This window comes from Ostrinia nubilalis, chromosome 21, assembly GCF_963855985.1.
Source record: "Ostrinia nubilalis chromosome 21, ilOstNubi1.1, whole genome shotgun sequence".
In the NCBI taxonomy this organism is placed as follows: domain Eukaryota; kingdom Metazoa; phylum Arthropoda; class Insecta; order Lepidoptera; family Crambidae; genus Ostrinia; species Ostrinia nubilalis.
The window spans coordinates 10,644,429-10,665,085 of record NC_087108.1 but is presented as its reverse complement, the minus strand read 5'-3'; the positions used below and the strand labels follow the sequence as shown (position 1 = coordinate 10,665,085).

The following is a 20,657-nucleotide window of genomic DNA, read 5'->3' as shown; positions in this document are numbered from 1 at the left end:
GTTAAGTTATTGTTTAATTTTACTGCTACAAACTTGCTATAACTTATCTTTTTTATTCGCCCATTTAGTATCTTGATCTACTACCTACTGGTTTCTTTACGTGATCTGTTTAAAATATTGCTCTTAATAGTTAATGTTTAGTGCAGTTTTCAACAGGAAAATAACAATCGTACTGACGACTGCATCCAAGATAAATTTGAATCTTGTAAAGCTGTAATAAATTCTATGGAGCAACCAAAGGTTTTGTTATATGTTTTAGACAGTACCAATCCAAAAAATGACTGTTCTATTTTTCCGCAAGCTATTCAACCTCTATGCAAAATTCAACTGCATTTGCCACACTTTTGAGCTCTATGTCTCTAGTTAAAGGGGTTATTTTACTTTATAATGTCTAAAAAATTTAGTCTTATGTGCCGCAGACTGTACTAGCCCAAAAAGTCACTGTCAATTCTATTTTTAGCAGCTGCATTTGTTTTTCCGCACGCTATGCACCCTCGTTCAACTGCACTTCCACACTTGATCTCTATGTCCCTGGTAAAAGGGGTCATTTACTTCTTGGCTGTATAAAGGTCGTATATCCGACGATAATATGTAAATTGGCACGTAAACACGCACTGTCGCGACATGAAGCCCTGCGGCACGCAACTCCCAGGGCTGTGTTAAGCAACTAATGACAATGACATCAAATTCATTTTACCAAGTTGAAACCTAGTTAGATTTTTTTACTAATTCTTCCAGTTCGTTTTATTCGCTTTTAAAGGCGCAAATTCACGTCCCAAGTATAGCTTGCCCTATAAGCACTGCTTATACTCACCTACGCCCACCCCACATCAAGGAAAATTTTAAAATTAGCAGGAGCTTAACTTTAATTAAAGAGATAAATGGCGAAGATATAACTCAATAATAAAGGCTAATTTAATTTGCCTTTTCAGCAATTTCATTAGATCCATCAATAACAATATCATTTTGTTGTTTTAGGTCAGTATCAATTGCTTTTAATTTTCTGATGATTGAATCTATCAGCATGGGAGCAGCAAGAATGTTGTCAATTACTTTCATTAACAAAATTCTAATAGTCATTGGATGTTTGTATCTTTTTAAAATTTCTGTAGTACTTCTGCATTTTGTTTTTCATCTATTGTTAAATATCGTGAAACGGGGCTTGTACCCAGAGCCGTTACACAATATTAAAAAAAATTATAAACTAAAAGATTTAAACAAGTCTATAAAACGCAGTAAGACATAAACGTACGGGGGGTACGTGACGCTGCCGTCACGTTCGTATCGTGCTCCGTGTATTTACTCAATTTAAAAATACTAAACATCATTTTTATTCTCCGAAACCCATATTAATTGAATACAGTGAATAAGACACATTAGTGAAAGTATTATCTCCGTGAAAAACTAAGAAATAACTGTGTAAAACTATAATTGTGATCGGACCAAAAGCTGTGAAGTGATCGGTGCAAACATCTGTTTTGTGTTTTGTGTCGGGTACATCGAACTCAACAGCTGACCGGCTCAACGACCTTTCGCGCCACTATTTACATAGGTGTCAAATTGGACCGACAGCGTAAGTGACACGGTGGCGCGGTTGGATAGCCGTTGGACTAGCGAACTATAACGCAGGAACTGTGGGTTCGATTCTCAACATCAAGATATTTTTTGTTTTTTATTTTTTATTTTTTTTTTACTTATTTTTTTTTCTCTTGCAAAATGTCGCCTAAGGGAAAGAAGAACATTAAAAACTGCAGTGGCTGTTTAAAGAAAATTGAGGACCGGAGGTTCTTGGTGTGCAGCCTATGCCGGGACTCTTATGACCTAGAATGCGCCGGAGTTTCGGAGCAGCGCTTCTATAATACGCTGACCGGGGACCACCGGGCTAACTGGAGGTGCGTCTCGTGTAAAAGCAAGCAGCCCAAGACCGACAACACTAACACGCCGGTCCGAATTTCGCCTGAGTATGTCACGCAGCGACGCGGCGCCTCTGATCTCAGCCCCATGCAGCTGGACACCACCTTGCCGGAGCAGGGGCTCGACGACCAAAATGACACCGCGCTAAATATGACCGTCGAGGTGTCGGACATCCAGGCGCTCACACTGGAGATCAGGCACTTCAGGGAGGTCTTCACATCCGAGCTTCAAGCGTTGAGGGAGCAGATGGGCGCGCTCAAAGATGAGGTGTCGGCGCTGTCCGGCAGATTAGACCGCTGCGAGAGCCGCACGAGCGCTCTGGACAAGCGGATGGACACCATCGAGGTCTGCCTCACGGGCGTCGGGCACGCGAACGCGGAGCGCCTGGACGAGGTCGAGAAGAGGCTGGAGGCGGTGGGGCGCGTGCAGACGGAGGCGGGCACCGGCGCCGGGTCGGGAGTCGTCGCGGCGCTGGAGCGGACCGTCGCCGAGCTCAAGCTGGAGCTCAACAACCGCGACCAGGACGCGCTCCTCGCGGACCTGGAGATCGGAGGCCTCCCGGACGAGAAGGGCGGGAACGTCTTTCACGACGTCGCCGTGCTCGCCGGCCGCCTCGGGGTGACCCTGGAGGAGCGGGACGTCGTGTTCGCGGAGCGCGTGGGTGCGCCCCCGGCCGAGACCGGCGGGGCCCGCCCGCGCCGCGTGGTGGTGCGCCTGGCGCGCCGCCAGCTGCGCGACGACCTGCTGCGGGCCGCGCGCGTGCGTCGCGGTGCTACGGGCGAGGGCGGCGGCCGGGTGTACATCAACGAGCGCCTGACCCGCTCCAATCGGCAGCTGTTCTACCGGGTGCGTGAGGAGTGTCGCAAGCAGCAGTGGAGATACTCTTGGACGAGACGAGGGCGTGTCTTCGTTCGTAAGAGTGACGGATCGCAGGTCTTCCATCTTCGATCCCTTGATGATTTCGCCAGAGTATTTGGAGCTCCTGGTTTATGACTTTTAGATTTCTGGAAGGTGAAATTAGGGCTCATATATTTTATGCATATTTGTCAAATATTCTGTACAGTACACAATGTCAATGTGGTCATTCACGCAACATTAATTGTTTTATTGAATCTTACGAAGTTGCTATATTATGGCTTTATTATATCGATTTGCACTTTATTTAATACTGTTAATATGGGGATAACATTTAAAGGAAAAAATCATTGGTTGTATCAATTTAATTTTTATTTTATTACAAATCACATTTTTATTACTTATGGTAAGTCACTATATAAGTACAGTGGAGGCATTGGTTTTGGGATTGCTACAGTTACATTGACCTATTGGTGTTTGATTATTCCACAACCTTTACAGGCCTTGGGTTGAAAAACTTAATGGTGGGACTGTTCAATGCTGGGTCACTGTGCACAAGGCATGATGAATTCCTAGCGGCTATGGAGGATTTGAGCCCAGATGTTATGGCCATAAATGAGACTTGGTTGAGACCGGGGGAGGAGGAGCGAGCTCCTAAGCTGGCGGGCTACCGCCTGAAACATACTCCCAGACCGGCCCATGTGAAGAGGGGTCGGGGGGGCGGAGTCGGTTTTTATGTTCGCAAGAGTCTAAATGTAAGAGTATGTCCTCACCCTATCACTGTGGGATCGGTCGAGCAGATGTGGATCTCTGTGCGCGTGAACGGGCAGGCCATCGTTATTGGCACTGCTTATAGGCCGCCCTGGCAGGATATTGACATATTTCTGGACGCCGTCGCCGAGTCTGTTGCCTCTTTCACTGGGTATGGAGGACTAGTCCTGACTGGTGACTTTAACATCAACCTTCTGGATGATGATGGTGGCGGCAGATGTGGAGCCTTGAAGCAATATATACATGGTCTTAATCTCAAGCAATTAGTTACGGAACCTACGCACTTCACGGACCACAGTAGTACCCTGATCGACCTCATATGTACCGATGTAAAGGCCCTGCGTGTCACGGTGAAGCACTCGCCTGATTTGGGTGGTCATGCCATGCTGGTGGCGGAGCTTAGGATTAAGACAGAAAGGCCGACCCCACTCTGGGTCACCTACAGGCCGCTTGGTGATGTGGTCCAGGAACTACTTGATCGAGATCTCTGCGCTATAGATTGGCACAGCCTAAAACGTTGTGATACTGTAAACAGTCTTGTCGTTGCCTTCACCGGTTGTGTCACAGGCCTCATGGACCTTCATGCACCCTTAAAAACACGCAAATTTAAACACCCTCCCCATCCATGGCTGACGGACACGATTAGGGATATGATGCGCATCAGGGACAACTATCACAGAAAATATAAAAGGATCGGGACCGCAGCCCTCAGGGATGCTTATGGACGGATGAAAAACCTGGTGATAAAGGCTATTCATAGGGAAAAGTCTTGCTACTTTACACAACACATCAATAGTAAAATATCAGACTCAGGGACACTGTGGAAAAACTTAAAGAATTCAGTTTTAACAAGTAAAAAGGACACAGCTGACCTCTCACAGACTTTCACTGACCCAAACACAATAAATTCACACTTTCTAGATGTGCCGGGCGAGAATGGGGTTAACATCTCCCAACTAACTTACTATGAGCATCATAGATTTAATGCCTCTGCCGGTTTCTCGTTACGTTCTGTGGACAGTGATGTTGTGTTAAAAACTATTAAGTCACTGAAATCACATGCTCAGGGTATCGATGGTATTACATTGGACATGGTGTTGATGACGCTTCCTTACTCTCTTGAGTCTATTACAGATATGGTGAACATGTCTATTCAAGGGAGCGTGTTTCCTGAGTGCTGGAAGGTGGCAGTCGTCAAACCTCTGCCTAAAACCAGTCACCCTACCACGGTTCGGGACCTCCGGCCCATCAGCATTCTGCCGTGTCTCTCAAAGATTCTGGAAAAAATAGTTTGCGATCAACTGACAAAGTATCTTGAAAATAATGACATCCTTCCCAACTATCAATCTGGCTTCCGAGGGGGACATGGTACGGCGACTGCTCTGGCTGATGTGATCGACAATCTTCTCACGGCTCAGGACAAGGGACAAGTCTCTATGTTGATGCTACTTGACTTCTCCAGAGCGTTTGATTCAATAAATATACCGCTCCTATTGTCTAAGTTAAGCTACTACGGCCTGGATAATAGTACAACTAAGTGGTTCCATAGTTACCTAACGGGGAGATCTCAAATAGTAGAACTAAAAAAAAAAGATGGCACTATATTGAGGTCACGGTTGGAGCCCCTGCGTCGTGGTGTCCCACAGGGATCAATACTAGGACCAATTTTATACATATTGTACAGTGCTGATATAACAAATTGTATTGCTACCTGCCATTACCACTTATATGCGGATGACTTACAGTTATATCTGTCTTTTGCACCATATGACTACGTTAATGCTGTAGCTAAGGCCAATGAAGAGCTAAATATGATATCTGATTGGTGTAACTCAAATTGCCTTGTTCTCAATCCCCAAAAATCTAAATTAATGTTAATTGGAACCACTAAAAATATTGAGAAGTTAAAAATCCAAATTAATGTTAATGGTAGTAGCAGAGTAATGATAAATGGTGAGCCGTTGGAGTTGGTTGATAGAGCAAAAAACCTTGGATTAACCTTTGACAGTCAATTGAGGTTCGAAAATCATGTTGCTGAGTGCGCCCGTAATTGCTTTTACCGACTAAAGCTTCTTTACAGGCTGAGACCATACCTCAGTGAAAGAATTAGAGTAACATTGTGTGAATCGCTGGTCTTAAGTAGACTAAACTACTGCGACACAGTGTATGGGTCATGCCTGCTGTCCAGATCTGCTCGCCTTATACAGAGGGTGCAAAATGCATGTGCCCGTTTTTGCTTCATGGTTCCCCCCCGATCTCATATAACCCCTTTTCTCAATGCCGCTAACATGCTCAAAATGGAGGCACGTAGAAAGCTACACCTTGCAGTAATGTTGTTCGGAGTCATTACTAAAATGAGACCTAGTTACCTGCTTAATAAGCTGGAATGGGCTCAGAGTCATAGCAGATATCAAAAAAGATCTTGCACCCGCATATTTGCAACTCCGAAACATCGCACCATGGCATTCCGTGGATCCTTCAGGTATGCGGCCTCGCGGTGCTGGAACGACCTGCCACCGCCGTTGCGCGCCCTGCAATTTAAAAACACTTTTAGACTCGCACTAAAAAGAATCATGTTAATTCTGCAGAAGGCGGATAGTGAACGTGTTTCACTTACCTTGAGTGCATGCGCGTCGCGTGTATTGGCAGCAGCTGGCCTGTCTGCGTCGTCCCGGCACCAGTGAGGATCGCACTCGCGTTGGGTGGGTGTCTCTGTGGCCGATTAGATGGGCCGCCATCACCCCGGTCGCGCGCTGGAAGTATTTTCAAACCAATTTCTTTCTCCGTTCGGTTTATTTGCACGAGAATTTATTGGCATAGATACTAAACGGTGGAATAACTGATGAACTTCACATACCATTAATTCCTGCGCGAACGGTCGTTGAGCGTCACTGGCGGCCTCATCTTGTTATAGTTAGTGCGCAATCCAAATATAATATTATAATCTTTGATTGACGCAGTCGTATATAGTTCCCAGCCACGCATTAAAGGGTTGTTATACTTGTTATCGTTATTAGTGTGAGAACGTCAATCCCATAGAGGAAAGTAATACATTGGGTGTAATCCTCAGGACACATGCTTGCCACATCATTACTACGTGGACCATCTTGATTTTTTCCATTTACCGCTTGGAAGGTAGCAATCACAATTCACAATTAAATCCGTGGTAGCCAAAGAAAGTGATTTTTCACTCTGTCGGTGGTAGGTTAATTTTTATTTTTATTTTTATTTTGTCGAATCGTTATTTGAACGACACACTGTCACGTTTGACATGTCAGTTCTTTTTCGTTCATTTTTTTTTTTTTTTTTCTCTTCTCTTTGTTTTTTTCACCTCACTATCTTTGTTCCTTGAGTTGCCTCGCGTGAAGTGGAGAAGACATAGGATTGGTACAATTTTATTGTATTGTCCGTGTTTGTAAGTATGTAATGGAAATAACTTTTTATTGTAAATTTTATGTTAAATGTTTTAAATAATTTCTTCCTGATAATTATCGAATTGTGTCTGTGTTATATTATTATTAGTATTGGTTTATGTTCGTGTCCACGTACCCCGCGACTAATAGTTGCTGCGTATCCCTTCTGTGCTTTTTTAGTTTTAAATTTAAATTTATATTAACATTATTTTCCTTTTACACCAGCAGGCTCGCCGGTAGGGATGCGCAGTAGCTAATAGGGCTTCCCGCTGAAAATCAGTGTCGGGACATCCTATATTAATAAGGTGTCCCAACTAAAACTGAGCGGGCGCCCTATTAACATGCATTCGTCTTTTTCTTTTAAAATCTGTTGTATTGTTTTTTGTAATGTGTGTTAATAAAGTTATTTATTATTATTATTTATTATTATAAACATTCCATTACCCAATCCAACGACCAATGGCACGTCATTTCCTCGAAACTTGACCATTACTAAAATTCTTCCATAGACAACTGCCACATACCACATACAACCTTGCCCTACAATTTTTGTGGGCGCGTACGTGACGCACACCACGCGTTTTGTCTATTCCTATACGTGTATCTCTCTATCTATAGAACATTCTGATCAACGCTGTATATTACCGTCTTGCTTATCTGGGTCAGTCAGCTGATGGGAAAATTCAAGACAGTTGAGATGATGTAATCAATTGCCTCACACTGTTCGATGAATGGAAAAGAGAATTCAATTCCGTTGATAGTAAACACTATTATTAACATTTCAATTGGCTTTCTAAAAACGTTTGAAGCAATTAAATCCAGTTTTAGCTAGTCGGTACTTCTAACTTAAAATTTGCTTGTTGTGTAAAGAGCTCTTCAGGGAAGCTTCATAGGTCGAGTGTTATTAAACCTTAATGGGTCGTAACAGTTGTTTAAATATTGTTAATGTACTGTTCAGGTACAAATTGTATTATGCCATATTTTATTTAACTATTAACTCATGAATATTTTTGGAGTTTTATTCATAAAATAAATGTATCACCATCAGGTATAAATACTGACAATAAATTATTTTGATTGGTTAATCGTTTTTGCTACAATGTGTGCACTGAATTAGTCAATCAGCTGCCTGTCGCTGAAACAGCATTGATTGTTAATTAGATTGATAGAGCCATGTTTATGCCAATTACCAAGTAAGCCTTTAAATAGCGCATTAAGATTAAGATGCAATGAGTCATTATTATTAACCTATACGATTGTTCTCCTAAAGGTGGTGTGATCTCAATACTTGTTTACGGACTTCAGCTTTAGTATTGAGTCAATTTCAAGTCGTTTTCAAGGCGAGAGTGAATAGGCACTTACAGGGCAGATATGTACCATCCTAGACTGCATCTCACTTAACACCAGGTGCGATTGCGGTCAAATACCTGCCTTGTCTAGCATAAAAAAAAAAAAAAAAAAAAAAAAAAAAATTAACAGAAAATTCCAAAGTACATTAGTCTAGAGGACAGAATGTCATGTCTCAAGGTGTTAAATGTCCACGATTAAGATATTGTTCTGGAAATCTGGACTAATGTAAGTAAACCCCACATAAAACGAAAACTCATTTAATTATGCAAGTAGGCTTTTAAAAATCACTTTTACACGTCCCAGTATTAACCCTACCACTGCTTCAGGACAATAAATGGGCAGTGCTGAGAAGAAGCAGCGCAAGAAACTCTGTCACGGGCATAATATTTGTATCAAGTTTAATTGGTAAATTGAAGAAAACACTATTCTTGTTTCAAATTGCATATTTGCTTTTCGTTTTCTCTTGAATACAACTCACATTGTTATCTCTAGCTATAGAATTGAGATCGTTTGTTATTATTTATTGTTCTGCAAGGAAATAGCAGAAGTTCAAGAGCAAGTTGGCGTAAATGATGATAATCGTTATTTACCACTAGAACCGGTGAGTGTTGGTAAAATGTAGATTCTTATTGGGTGAAGACCATCACCGAAACAGAAAATAAACATTCTAACCTAACCTAACCTATCTACGATAGATTCACGGGGTCTGTCTCCGAGACCGATTTTCTTGACCTAATAAATCGATTATTCGATCAAACGTTCCAAATCGCCATCTCTCTCTTACCACCCCACACTCGCACACAAAACGTGCGCAGTTTATAAGTACCTACCCTTTATCAATGCCGGTAACGTGTATGTATGTATGTATGTACAGACGACAGTGCATCAAGCTAAACCCTGGCATCTTATGGGGTCGTAATAGATGCTATTTTGCTACTAAAGTGGATATTCTGATGTGTAGACTGTACTGAAACGTTTTAATTAGCTATGAGAACATTGTTGCATTCACTAGCGATAGGTCGACGTAGTAGGTTCGCTGTTTTATGGACTTGATTGAGACTGTACAGGTTTAATGGGAGGATGTATATTTCTGCAGAACTGGTTCATACTTGCTCTTGCATGCAATACACTGTATTTTGTATCTGTAACCATCGTCCAACTAAAAACCGTATCTAAAGCTGGCACATCGTTTTGGTGATGAATGGGATCCTAAATTTCCTTTAATCAACCTTCTCTATAAGATTGCCTGATTTTCAGAATGGTATTCACTGCAAGTTTGCCAACTCCTTATAGGAAATAAAACAACCTCGTTTATTAATCTACTAAACTAGTACTAACTTCCTTAAAAACTAAAGTCTCGTGCTATCCCGAGAGCCATCTTATAAACTCTACTTCCCCCTTCAGCTAATAAACGCAACGACTTTGCAAACTACTGAAGTCTTAAGTATAGATTATGTATAATGCACTATAAAACTGGGAATTTTAAAATCCTACTATAATTTAAAGAATTTCCCCAATGGATTGTGCACAATTAAGATTGGGGGCTTAAGTTCAAAATTAATTGAGAAATATTGCGCTGAAGATTGTTCCTATGATATGGATATCATTGTCACCGTTCAGTCAGTCATTTATGTGCTCCAATCTGCAAAGCTGTTTAGACTTACATGGCTAAAAATAGAGTTTACCTGTACATATTTCTAGTCAATGAGTTACATGGGGCTCTCCTTGCCAGAAGAGCAAGGCCTACCCAATAAAAGCCAGTCGGATCCCTCTGGTTGCGCTTAGTGAGGCAGCATAGATATGAGTCAGTGAATCATTCACATGCGTGCAACGGCCGCACCCTTTTTTACCCAGGAAAATGGCCTATCCATAACTACCGCCAGGGGACGGCAGGTTATGTGAGGCTCGAAACCACTAAAAACCTGGGGTGTTCCCTCTGCCGCATAGTGGTCGGCGCTTTGGGTACTAGAAACGACCAAGGCGCAACGGTCGCAGCACTCGCAGCCTACTTTAGGCCAAACTGGTAAAACCTACCGTACCTCAGTCTATTACCCCTTGCTACACGTGACTGATTCAAACTTAATCTAAACAATGCATTTATGCAAAACGCTCGTGGGTCTGGGAACCATGGACCCATGCAAAAGCCTGTTAGCGCAGGTTAGCAATTTATGGCTCTTAACTTGGTTAACCTAGAGTTCACAATCCTAGTTGACGTACCAGAAGCTTCAGTACCAAATTGCTTAGAATACCGTATAATATAGTAACACCTACTGTGTGAAATTGGAAAGTTAATGGGTGCTTCCTCGATAATTACAATGTAGAGAAAAAAGTTTTATCAACATCAATCATCCAATACGGACGTCATGGTGCATTCACTTCAGAAATTGATCGAGACAGTGTAAACACGTCCTTCAGTTAGTCTCGCCGTGTGTCGCCCATACTTCGGTGTGTGTGCTCGCGCTTCGTCTCGGTCAATTTCCCGCATAGTGTAACTACTGTTATGGTGGTGTTGGGGACGAAAGCCCGTAGCGGTTACACCATACCAAAGTAACGAGGCACTAAATTGCCTAAACAGCAGTTTCTCTTTTGTAAGCAATTTATCAATGTTGCATAAAGGTCAATTTACTTGGACAATTAATGTCGTTACGAACGTTTATAGACGTTGCCTAGTTGTGTCGTTTTTTACGAGTAAGGCTTATCACTGTTTTAAAATTTAACAGGTTGTTATAATGTTTCGTATCTGTCAATGAATCAACATCATCATCATCAAGTCATTTAGTATCCACTGCAGGAACACGACCTTCTACTATTTACCCGAAGCAAATGAAAGACTTGGTTTACAAGCCCTACTCTGGCCCTGAATCCCTCATGTTTGAATACTAATTTGCGTCCTTTTCTCTCAAAAACTACTAGCAATTTGTTCTGCAACGTTTGCTCTCATCGTCATCATTTCAGCCACAGGACGTCTAATGCTGAACAGAACATAGGCCTCCCCCAATGATTTCCACATCGCCCGTTTGGTAGTGGACTAGAACGGCCTGCACCCAGCGCCTTCCTGCTACCTTTATGTCGTCGATCCACCTTGCAGGTGGACGTCTCACGCGACGTTTTCCGATACGTGGCCTGCACTCCAGAACCTTGCTGTGTTTCGCTCTACAAAAATAATAAAAACTTGTCAAAACACAAAAAATTTTGTAGGCAATTTTGTTGAATATTTCTATTGATAGGTTTTTGTTGATTGTGTAGGGCAAAACACGAGCTGGAGACCAGACTTTACGTAGTCGCGTTGGTCGTCATATTGGAGACATTGTATGGAGTCTATGTAACCAAAGCCAGATGTGAAAGTTGTCATGTAAGACAAGGGGCGTGGGGACTGGGGTGCAGGCTTCATACTCGCTTGTCACGTGTTTTTCTGAAGCTTCCTCATAGAAAGCTAGCGGGTGAACCTGTCAAGTGTCAACCGTGCTTTTCTGGTTGGAAAGTAAATTGATTACGGTTTTAAAATTATATTTATTTTTTATATTGCTAAGGCGAAAGAGACCAAAATTATATTTTGTTTAAGTTTAAATAACCCTTTTCTTGACTGTGTATCTGGCTAGATAGATAGTAGAGACGGGTAACATAATACTCCACACTGCGGAGAAAACTGAGTTAGGCAAACTTGCATCTTCAAAGTTTGTTGCACTGAACAGCATTGGCATTAAGCTCGCCTGTTGTACCACTGTTTTTTATGTGTGCAATAAAGATTTTAAATAAATAAATAAATAAACAGGAAGAATTCGAAATTAAGGCATGAAAAATAGAGTTATGAAAGAAATTATATTCATTAGTAAATACAGTTGGCGCAATTTCGAGTTAACTTAATGATGCAAGCTGCTGAGTTACCCATGAGTTCAAAGAATCGATAAAGCTTCAGATTTCTACTATTGCATTGTTATTACTAAACATTGACTAAACTATTCTTGACAAAATAATTAATGCTCTATTAAAAGATGACCAAACTATTTAATAAAATACCTATTAGTAATCGAATACCGTCGTAATGTAAACGTAAGGTTAGATTGTTTACGCAAAGTATTTTTAGAAGTGTTTACCAAAACAAACGTATCAATTTCAACGAGGCCGCAGCGTTGGTCAATGAAACACACTACGTGTGTCGTGACACGTAAACAAGTCGGTGTGTGGTGGTTGACAGGAGTCACGTCGACGCATCTCAGGCTATTCCTGCTTTACTTTCCTGTTCGTGTTCCTGCCACTGCTACTCGGTGTGTGGCAGTTGACAGAAGTCACGTCGACACGTAGGGGACTATTCCCGATTCCCATTTCACGTTCTCGACACTGCAACTCCTGGGTAGCCAGGAGCTATGTATAATTTGCGCTATGCATAATGCGTTGAGGTTGAGCTATGTATAATGCGTTGGCTGGACGCAGGCCGTTACCAACCGGCAACATGGAAAGCATTGAGAGAGGCCTATGTTCAGCAGTGGACGTCCTATGGCTGAGATGATGATGATGTATAAGTTGCTTAACATTTATCAGAGAGAACGGATAAATATGTGAATGTGAGAGTGAGAGTGAATAGGCACTTACAGGGCAGATATGTACCATCCTAGACTCCATCCCACTTAACATCAGGTGCGATTGTGGTCAAATACCTGCCTTGTTATGCATAAAAAACAATGAAATAATCCTTGATATGGCAAACGTTTTGTGGTGCAACGCACCTAACACGTACTCAATCCCGTACCTCAACAAGTTTTTAAAGGTATGTTCGGAAAATTGTGAAGAAAGTTACATACACGTGCACATAAATGAATAGGTGATGAAAAATAGGGAGGTGGAGGATTTTGCAATATTAGTCTTACGCATTGTAACCGAAATAACTTGTAAAAATCGTTTACTTAATATTAATCAGGCAGGTTATATAATAATTTCAACACGCTGTTCAATAAAGTACGAAGCGGACGTAATAAGTTATAATAACATAGGTCAAGACAAGATCTATAAATAAAGCAAAATGTAGCGATTTTAGTAACTCGCTCCTTGTATTATCTATTATGAGGTAACTTACCTACTTTATTATCAGTTCATAGTTTTGTTTGTTAATTTATTATTTAGCTGCATTATTTTATCCTCATCTTTCTCTATATTGTGGGTTTTAAATAAGATTACAATCACAACTCTGTTGTCAGACATCTCCTAACCATCTGATATGACTCAATTAAACCAACTTGGCCTGCTCTTCTAAGAATGGAAATACATTTCAGGATGAATTGATTCAAGCCTATATCCAGGTTGCGCTGCAAAGCTGCAACGCCTAAAAAACTGGAAACAGTCACTATTTTTTTTTCCCAATTGGATTTCTAAAGTCTAATAAAGAGGCCAACTTTGGTAGAGTTCAAATTAGCTATCTGTATCCTTTATTACCCGTAACTCATTTCCTTTCCAATATTTTAAAGTGACATAAAAACAAACAGACAGTCCTTTATTTTTACAAAAAACAATTAATTCATTAGCATACCCTTAAGTGGTTTATTAAGTATACCAATCGCCAGTTGCAATCACCAACCTTGAAACCCCCGAGCTGGAAGTGCATATGCCTTACAAAGCTGTTTACGGAAGTCCTCCTGCATCCAAAGATGTTCGCTGAAGGTCGTCCAGTCACCGAGCCAATTGCTAAGGTTTGTCATCGCTTTGTTGACGTATTTTGAAGTAATGACTGCTATAATGCCATGGTAATGCTCGGAGTTTCCCTGCGTGATCGAATCAGAAATGAGGAGATCCGTAGGAGAACCAAAGTAACCGACATAGCTCGCAGAATTGCTAAAATCAAGTGGCAGTGGGCGGGGCACATAGCTCGTAGAGACGATGGCCGTTGGGGCAGGAAAGTTCTCGAGTGGCGACCACGGGCTGGAAAACGTAGCGTGGGCAGGCCTCCTACTAGGTGGACCGACGATCTGGTGAGGGTCGCGGGAGGAGCCTGGATGCGGGCAGCGCGGGACCGTTCATTGTGGAAAACCTTGGGGGAGGCCTTTGTCCAGCAGTGGACGTCATTTGGCTGAAACGACGACTGCTATAATTACCTACGTGAGGAGGTTGCGAACGTTTTTTTGTAAATACATGACGTGGCAAATGGTCATGGCTTATGATTTTTTAACGTACATTACCATCCGCAACACTGGTAGAGTTGTGGAGGTTAGTAATTTGCGTTTTTTTACTTATGTAACAGAAGCCAGCTGTGTTTTCGTAAGTAAATAAGGATCAAGACATAGAAGCCATAAAGTTACAGTAGCCTAGATATACCCAAGATTAATTATTTTATATGAGAGAGCCAGGATCTTCAGCTAGACTGACAATAAAAACTCTATCGGTGTTCAAGTTTGTCCCAAAGTTAGTTTAGTTTGGCAATTTATTTATCTGAATTTTATAGTCTCGGTTTTATTCCACTAATATTCCAATAATATTAGTTTAACTCGGCTAATATTATTCCTAGCAATCATATCAAATCTTCAAGTTTCTTGAAGATTAAAGCAAACACTTCCTGCAATAATGCAGTCTGCACAGACGTTATTGAAAACACACAAACATTCGACTTCGTTGAAAATATTTACCCACCTACTAACCTAGACAAGTGTGGTGAGGCAATCGTTTTAAGGTACGATTCCGGACTCCGATGCACGCAGCATTGATGTCTGTCTTCTGTCTGCCTCACATCCAGAGATACCTGGTTCGATTCCCAGTAGAGAAAACAAAATTCTGCTCGATTTGGTTGAGTCTTTTCTTATTCTGTGGTCTTGTTCTAAGCCCGCCTGGTTAGCCACCTTCTTACCTAAGTCTGTCGCCATAACAACCACAATGTTAACAGCATTGTTGTAATCCGGTAGTTGGAGGTAAGATAGCTGAAATAAACTCTCCTGTGGTCCAGGATTCCAAGTGAAGCTCGCTTTTCATCAGGTGAGATGCAGGCCAAAAGCTTCCTCGTTGTGGGGTGATATCAATCGGCAGACAGTGGTGGTGACTGAGTTTGTTGCGGCGCATCTTCTCAGCACTTGCCAAATGTTGGTCTCGGAGGGATGGTAGGGTATGTAGTGTATAGACATTTGTCTCGAGCGCATACGTCACAGCCCAGTCAGCGGTGGGGGCATTCGGCGTCCGACCGTGGTGCGGGCAGGTCGTGCTGTGTGCGTAGGCGAGCCAAATAATAATCTAATGGCGGAGATAAAGGTGTACAATACAATGGCGACGAGGATTAAAAAGGAGTGTAAAAAAAAAAAAGAAAAAAAAAAGAAGTGAGTAGGTACACGTATAAGTTAAAGTTATAAATTAACTCACGGAACATTATTAATTTCAAACAAAGTATCTATTTAGATTGTGCTTAAATATGAAGTGTTTACTTTATATTTTCTCAGCCACCAAAGTGTAAATGTGTGAAGAGTGATATTCCCGTTGTAATAATAAAGATAAGTGATGGTGTTTTTAAAATTAATTTATCGATCGGAAATAACGAAAATACTTTTTGTTGTGTGTGTGTTTTGCAGTAAAACGATTCTTAATATTTTACGTTAGTAACATGTACCTACATTAAGAAGTAGCTAATATAACACACTCACGAAAATAAGCGGAAAAGTAATAATCAGTAAAATATTATAATAATTTATTTTATACTGAAAGTTAATCTGGTCTGCGCATAGAAATATGACAGGAATTTATGACATAGTCATAAAATATGTTATGGGCTAGGTAAATATCTATTTTAACAATCAAATTACCAGCAAAAGTTTAATTACCTATCCAGTAATACAATTACGTAAAATACAGCAGATACATGCAACGTAATTAACTAGAGGAATGCTGGGATCGATCACTATCCAATAACGTTATTTATTTTTAAATTATTGATTGAATTAAAATGTTTGATGCAATACACTCAAACCAAATTAACAGTACCCATTTTGTCTATGCTTAAAATTGGTTAATGCCATGGAAATGAATTATTTAATTACTAATTGTTGTACAAATCTAGATTAGTATAAACATGTTGGTGATATTTTAATATAAAATAAATTACCTTTTCCGCTCGATGGCGTATGGTGACTATAGTCACTATTAAAAATAAATCGTAGTGTTATGGCAATTTATTTATTGACTTACCATAAGCGTAGGTGTATAATTATAACCCAGGTGTTAGTACTATCTATTTACTTTAATCGAGAAATGAATTAATTAATGGAAATATTTATTTGAAATAAAACTCGTTTCACTGTTATTGATTATTATCTTGTTATATCAATATTTAGAATAAACATACGAAGATTTGTCTGTTGGCACTTTGAGTTTACAACATGTAAACGATTATGTTCACAATACCATTACCTATCTAAAGGTGCTTACTAACGGCAAAATGTCGTTACCTCATCACATAATAAAATAAATTGAATTAACAAATCCCTCCACCATAGTGGAGGAGGCTCATAGTCCAGCAGTGGACTGTAAAGGGCTGTTGATGATGATGATGATGATGAATTAACAAAATAAATAATTCGCAAGGATTATACATTTACATTTATTTTTGAAACGTTTATAAACTATAACACCAACCTACGCACACATCAACCTATGCACACAAATTATAGAAGCAACATAGCAGCTATATACTGGACACATAAGAACAGTACTAAACATCAAATTGTTACATAACCGCAATTATTAAATTTAACACAATAATGGACAGTAACGTTCACGAGCGTTCAGGTAGTAAAGGATGATACGACAGAACGCTTACAGACGTCATAGTTTTGATTCGTTTAAAATTGAAACTGCTCCTAAAGGCAATGTATATGAATAAGTAGTGTCTTTGGGAAGTAATTCTTAAATTGTACAGTCCAACAAAGTGTTAACTGGACATTAAATTGTTAACAGCAGTTATAAACTGAACATTAAATTGTTAGCAGCAGTATAATATGCTGGACATTAAATTGTTAATAGCAGTTATAAACTGAAAATTAAATTGTAAGCAGCAGTATATGCTGGACATTAAATTGTTAACAGCAGTTATAAACTGAACATTAAATTGTTAGCAGCAGAATATGCTGGACATTAAATTGTTAGCAGCAGTATATGCTGGACATTAAATTGTTAATAGCAGTTATAAACTGAACATTAAATTGATAGCAGCGGTATATTATGCTGGACATTAAATTGTTAACAGTAGTTATAAACTGAACATTAAATTGTTAATAGCAGTTATAAACTGAACATTAAATTGTTAGCAGCAGTATATGCTGGACATTAAATTGTTAACAGTAGTTATAAACTGAACATTAAATTGTTAGTAGCAGTATATGCTGGACATTAAATTGTTAACAGCTGTTATAAACTGAACATAAATTGTTAGCAGCATTATTGCTGGACATTAAATTGTTAACAGCAGTTAAAAAACTGAACATTAAATTGTCAGCAGCAGTATATGCTGAATATTAAATTGTCAGCAACAGTATATGCTGAACATTAAATTGTCACATAAGAGCATTATAATGTTGAACATTAAATTGTTATCAGCAGTATAATAATATGCTGACCATTAAATTGTTAACAGCAGTATATGTTGAACATTAAATTGTTACATTAGAGTAGATAAATACTGAAATTGTACTGAATATTGTATAATTAATTATATAATACAATCTGTTGAATACTGAAGTGAATAATATTGTTCAGTCAATATAATATAATGTCGATATACCTATTCTATTTAAAAAAAAAACATATTAAAATCTACACTATCCAAACAAGGTTTAGTGATGATGAAATCAGCCAAGGAAATATTAAATTGCGATTAGGCATTAGATTGCAATGAAGCATTAAATTGCAATGAGGCATTAAATTGCTATGACGCATTAAATTGCGATGACGCATTAAATTGCATTGAGGCATTAAATTGCAATGAGGCATTAAATTGCTAAGACGCATTAAATTGCGATGACGCATTAAATTGCAATGAGGCATTAAATTGCAATGAGGCATTAAATTGCTATGACGCATTAAATTGCGATGACGCATTAAATTGCTATAACGCATTAAATTGCGATTACGCATTAAATTGCAATGAGGCATTAAATTGCTATGACGCATTAAATTGCTGTGACGCATTAAATTGCGATGGTGCATTCAAGTGCAATGACATATTAAATTGTGATGTGAGGCATTTAATTGCGAAGACATCATAAAGTGGGTAGATAGGACTTGATTGCAATTTTTAGTTGTATCAGTGTACCTACCATGGAAAAATCATTCTTTTCAAGAGTAAGTACGGCTAAGTAGACTTACGCCCGTATTCACAAACGATGCTGCTTAAGTTAAATGTAATGTTATTCTTTGGAAGAGTTAGATTGTGATGGGGAGACAGTCTCCGTTTCAGTTATATTTTCAACGCAACTGTGACTTTTAACATAGGGGGTACTGAAGCAGACTAATTTATGAATGTGTCTCCCTAAACACTTGACATTGGCAGAATTACTGCGGCAATAAAAAACGTGGGATAGTAAAAAAGAAAAAAAAAAAAACAGGTGGAACAAATGATGTTAACTTCGAATAGCATCTATGCGCTTATAACGACTTTTAAACATTGCAAGTTTGCTCCTGTCTGAGGTAATATTTGAATCTCACGAAATAAAAAGGAGGTTAATGCAGATTATTAGTAAGTGTCACTTTCTGAGATACAAATAATATTGATATTAATACGTATAATTGTTAAAACGCTTATGTATACCTATTTATAAGAGATAATACGTAATAAGGAGCATGCCGCGCGACTTCTCAGGCGTCCTCTTCTTCTGTCACTTGTGTGTTCCAACCTTGGACGAATAAACCACATGACTAGCGATAGATATTTACTTATCGCGTGACCTTTAGCGAGTGACGGAAGCCTTGAAAGTCCATCCAATTGGCTTTCACCTATGGTCCCTATCACGGATCATCAGATCACAAAAAAAAAAATTAAAGCGAGATGTGACAAGGAGGCATGGCCAGTGACGCAGCAATATGCCAAACAGAACACATTGCTCGCGACAGCAATGTGCCATGAAGTTGACGTTTTATGTATAAATAAACAGTTTATACTTATTGCTTGCGTAGTACAAAATATTATTCGCACAATGAGTATCTACTGATATTGTGTTGAGTACTGACGTTGAGCACATTGAGTGGATAATGAGCACAACCAAACTAAAAAAAAAAAAAAAAAAAATTCGTAATTGACTGCGTATGTAGTGGTGCTGTATGCTATGTACGTACATTACTATGGCAACGAATAGTCGTATTGAATGCATCGTGTGCATTCTGTGCATGACACACACTCTTCGCGAAGTATTGTTTTTGTTTTGATTACCTTGTGTGTATGAATTCCTAACGCGACACTGGGTTTCGAAATCAGCGCATTGGTTGGCATTTCTCTAGATCAGCCGAAGGACGTCCACAGCTGGACGGGGGCCTCCCCCAAGGATTTCCAGAAGGACCGGGCCTGCGCCGCCGGCATCCAGGCACAAAATTGTAAGCATATTATATTATGTATTATAATATAATATCAGTAGAGAAAGTTCAGCTATCAAGTGAGAAAATTATACATTTCCCACAATAAATCAGGCACTGTTTAAAGTTAGAGAGGAGAGATTGAATAGTCACCTGGAGCTCATACATAACTCGAAAGGGACTATTCATTCATAAACATGCTGATGATGTATGGAATTACATGTGCTCCTGCAATATTCCATGTAGGTAACCCGGATGGAGATTCTATACTTGTCACATACGAGTATTACTATAGATAATGTTGTCGGTCAAAAGAAAACTGTGAATATCTTAATACGAAAGTTCAGTTTTTTGAACACGAACATGGAGTCATCCCTCTGAAAAAATATTGTAGTTAATAATGATTTTGGAGCACCGACTAACATCACAGAACTACAAAGTTTTATTGGCCTGGTCAGCGAGGTAGGAAAATGGATTTCTCACTTGGCAACGATCACGAGGCCATTATAGGGGCTGTTGCGACAGAAGCAGGGTAGGGTATAATGTAATATAACCGATATTAAAGATGCGGTGGGTAGCCGTCAACATGCTTTTGTGATAAATTAAACGCGGCCCGCCAGGGCCAGCCACGGCAACATCAGCCATGACGTCCATGAGCCATGGGATTATTACAACCCTGAATATAAAATATTGATGATGACTGTTAAAGGTCCTGTAGTGTACGCTGTATTAGTACAGTGCAATGACAAGGGACCACAAAACATCGTTTTGGGGATAAAACTGGTGAGCGCCGTTGTTGCCAGACTGAAAAGAATGTGCTGTTGTATG

The 20,657-nt window shown here is 39.9% G+C and overlaps 1 protein-coding gene and 1 long non-coding RNA gene across 3 annotated transcripts; one reads left to right on the top strand and one right to left on the bottom strand.

Moving 5' to 3' along the window:
• The first annotated feature begins 1,716 nt into the window (after positions 1–1,716).
• On the top strand, positions 1,717–2,907 carry LOC135082482 (uncharacterized). The gene has a single exon (XM_063977278.1). It carries the CDS (start codon positions 1,717–1,719, stop codon positions 2,905–2,907), a length of 1,191 nt encoding a protein of 396 aa, XP_063833348.1.
• Positions 2,908–3,119: 212 nt separating this feature from the next.
• Positions 3,120–7,374, bottom strand: LOC135082378 (uncharacterized). 2 transcript variants are annotated; one of them, XR_010259403.1, is made up of 4 exons: positions 6,398–7,374; positions 6,158–6,293; positions 5,910–6,071; positions 3,120–4,817 (listed from the first exon to the last, which is right to left on the bottom strand). It is a non-coding gene; the product is annotated as an uncharacterized LOC135082378 (long non-coding RNA). The 2 variants fall into 2 exon arrangements; XR_010259402.1 differs by having other exon boundaries at positions 3,120–6,071.
• Positions 7,375–20,657: the final 13,283 nt, after the last annotated feature.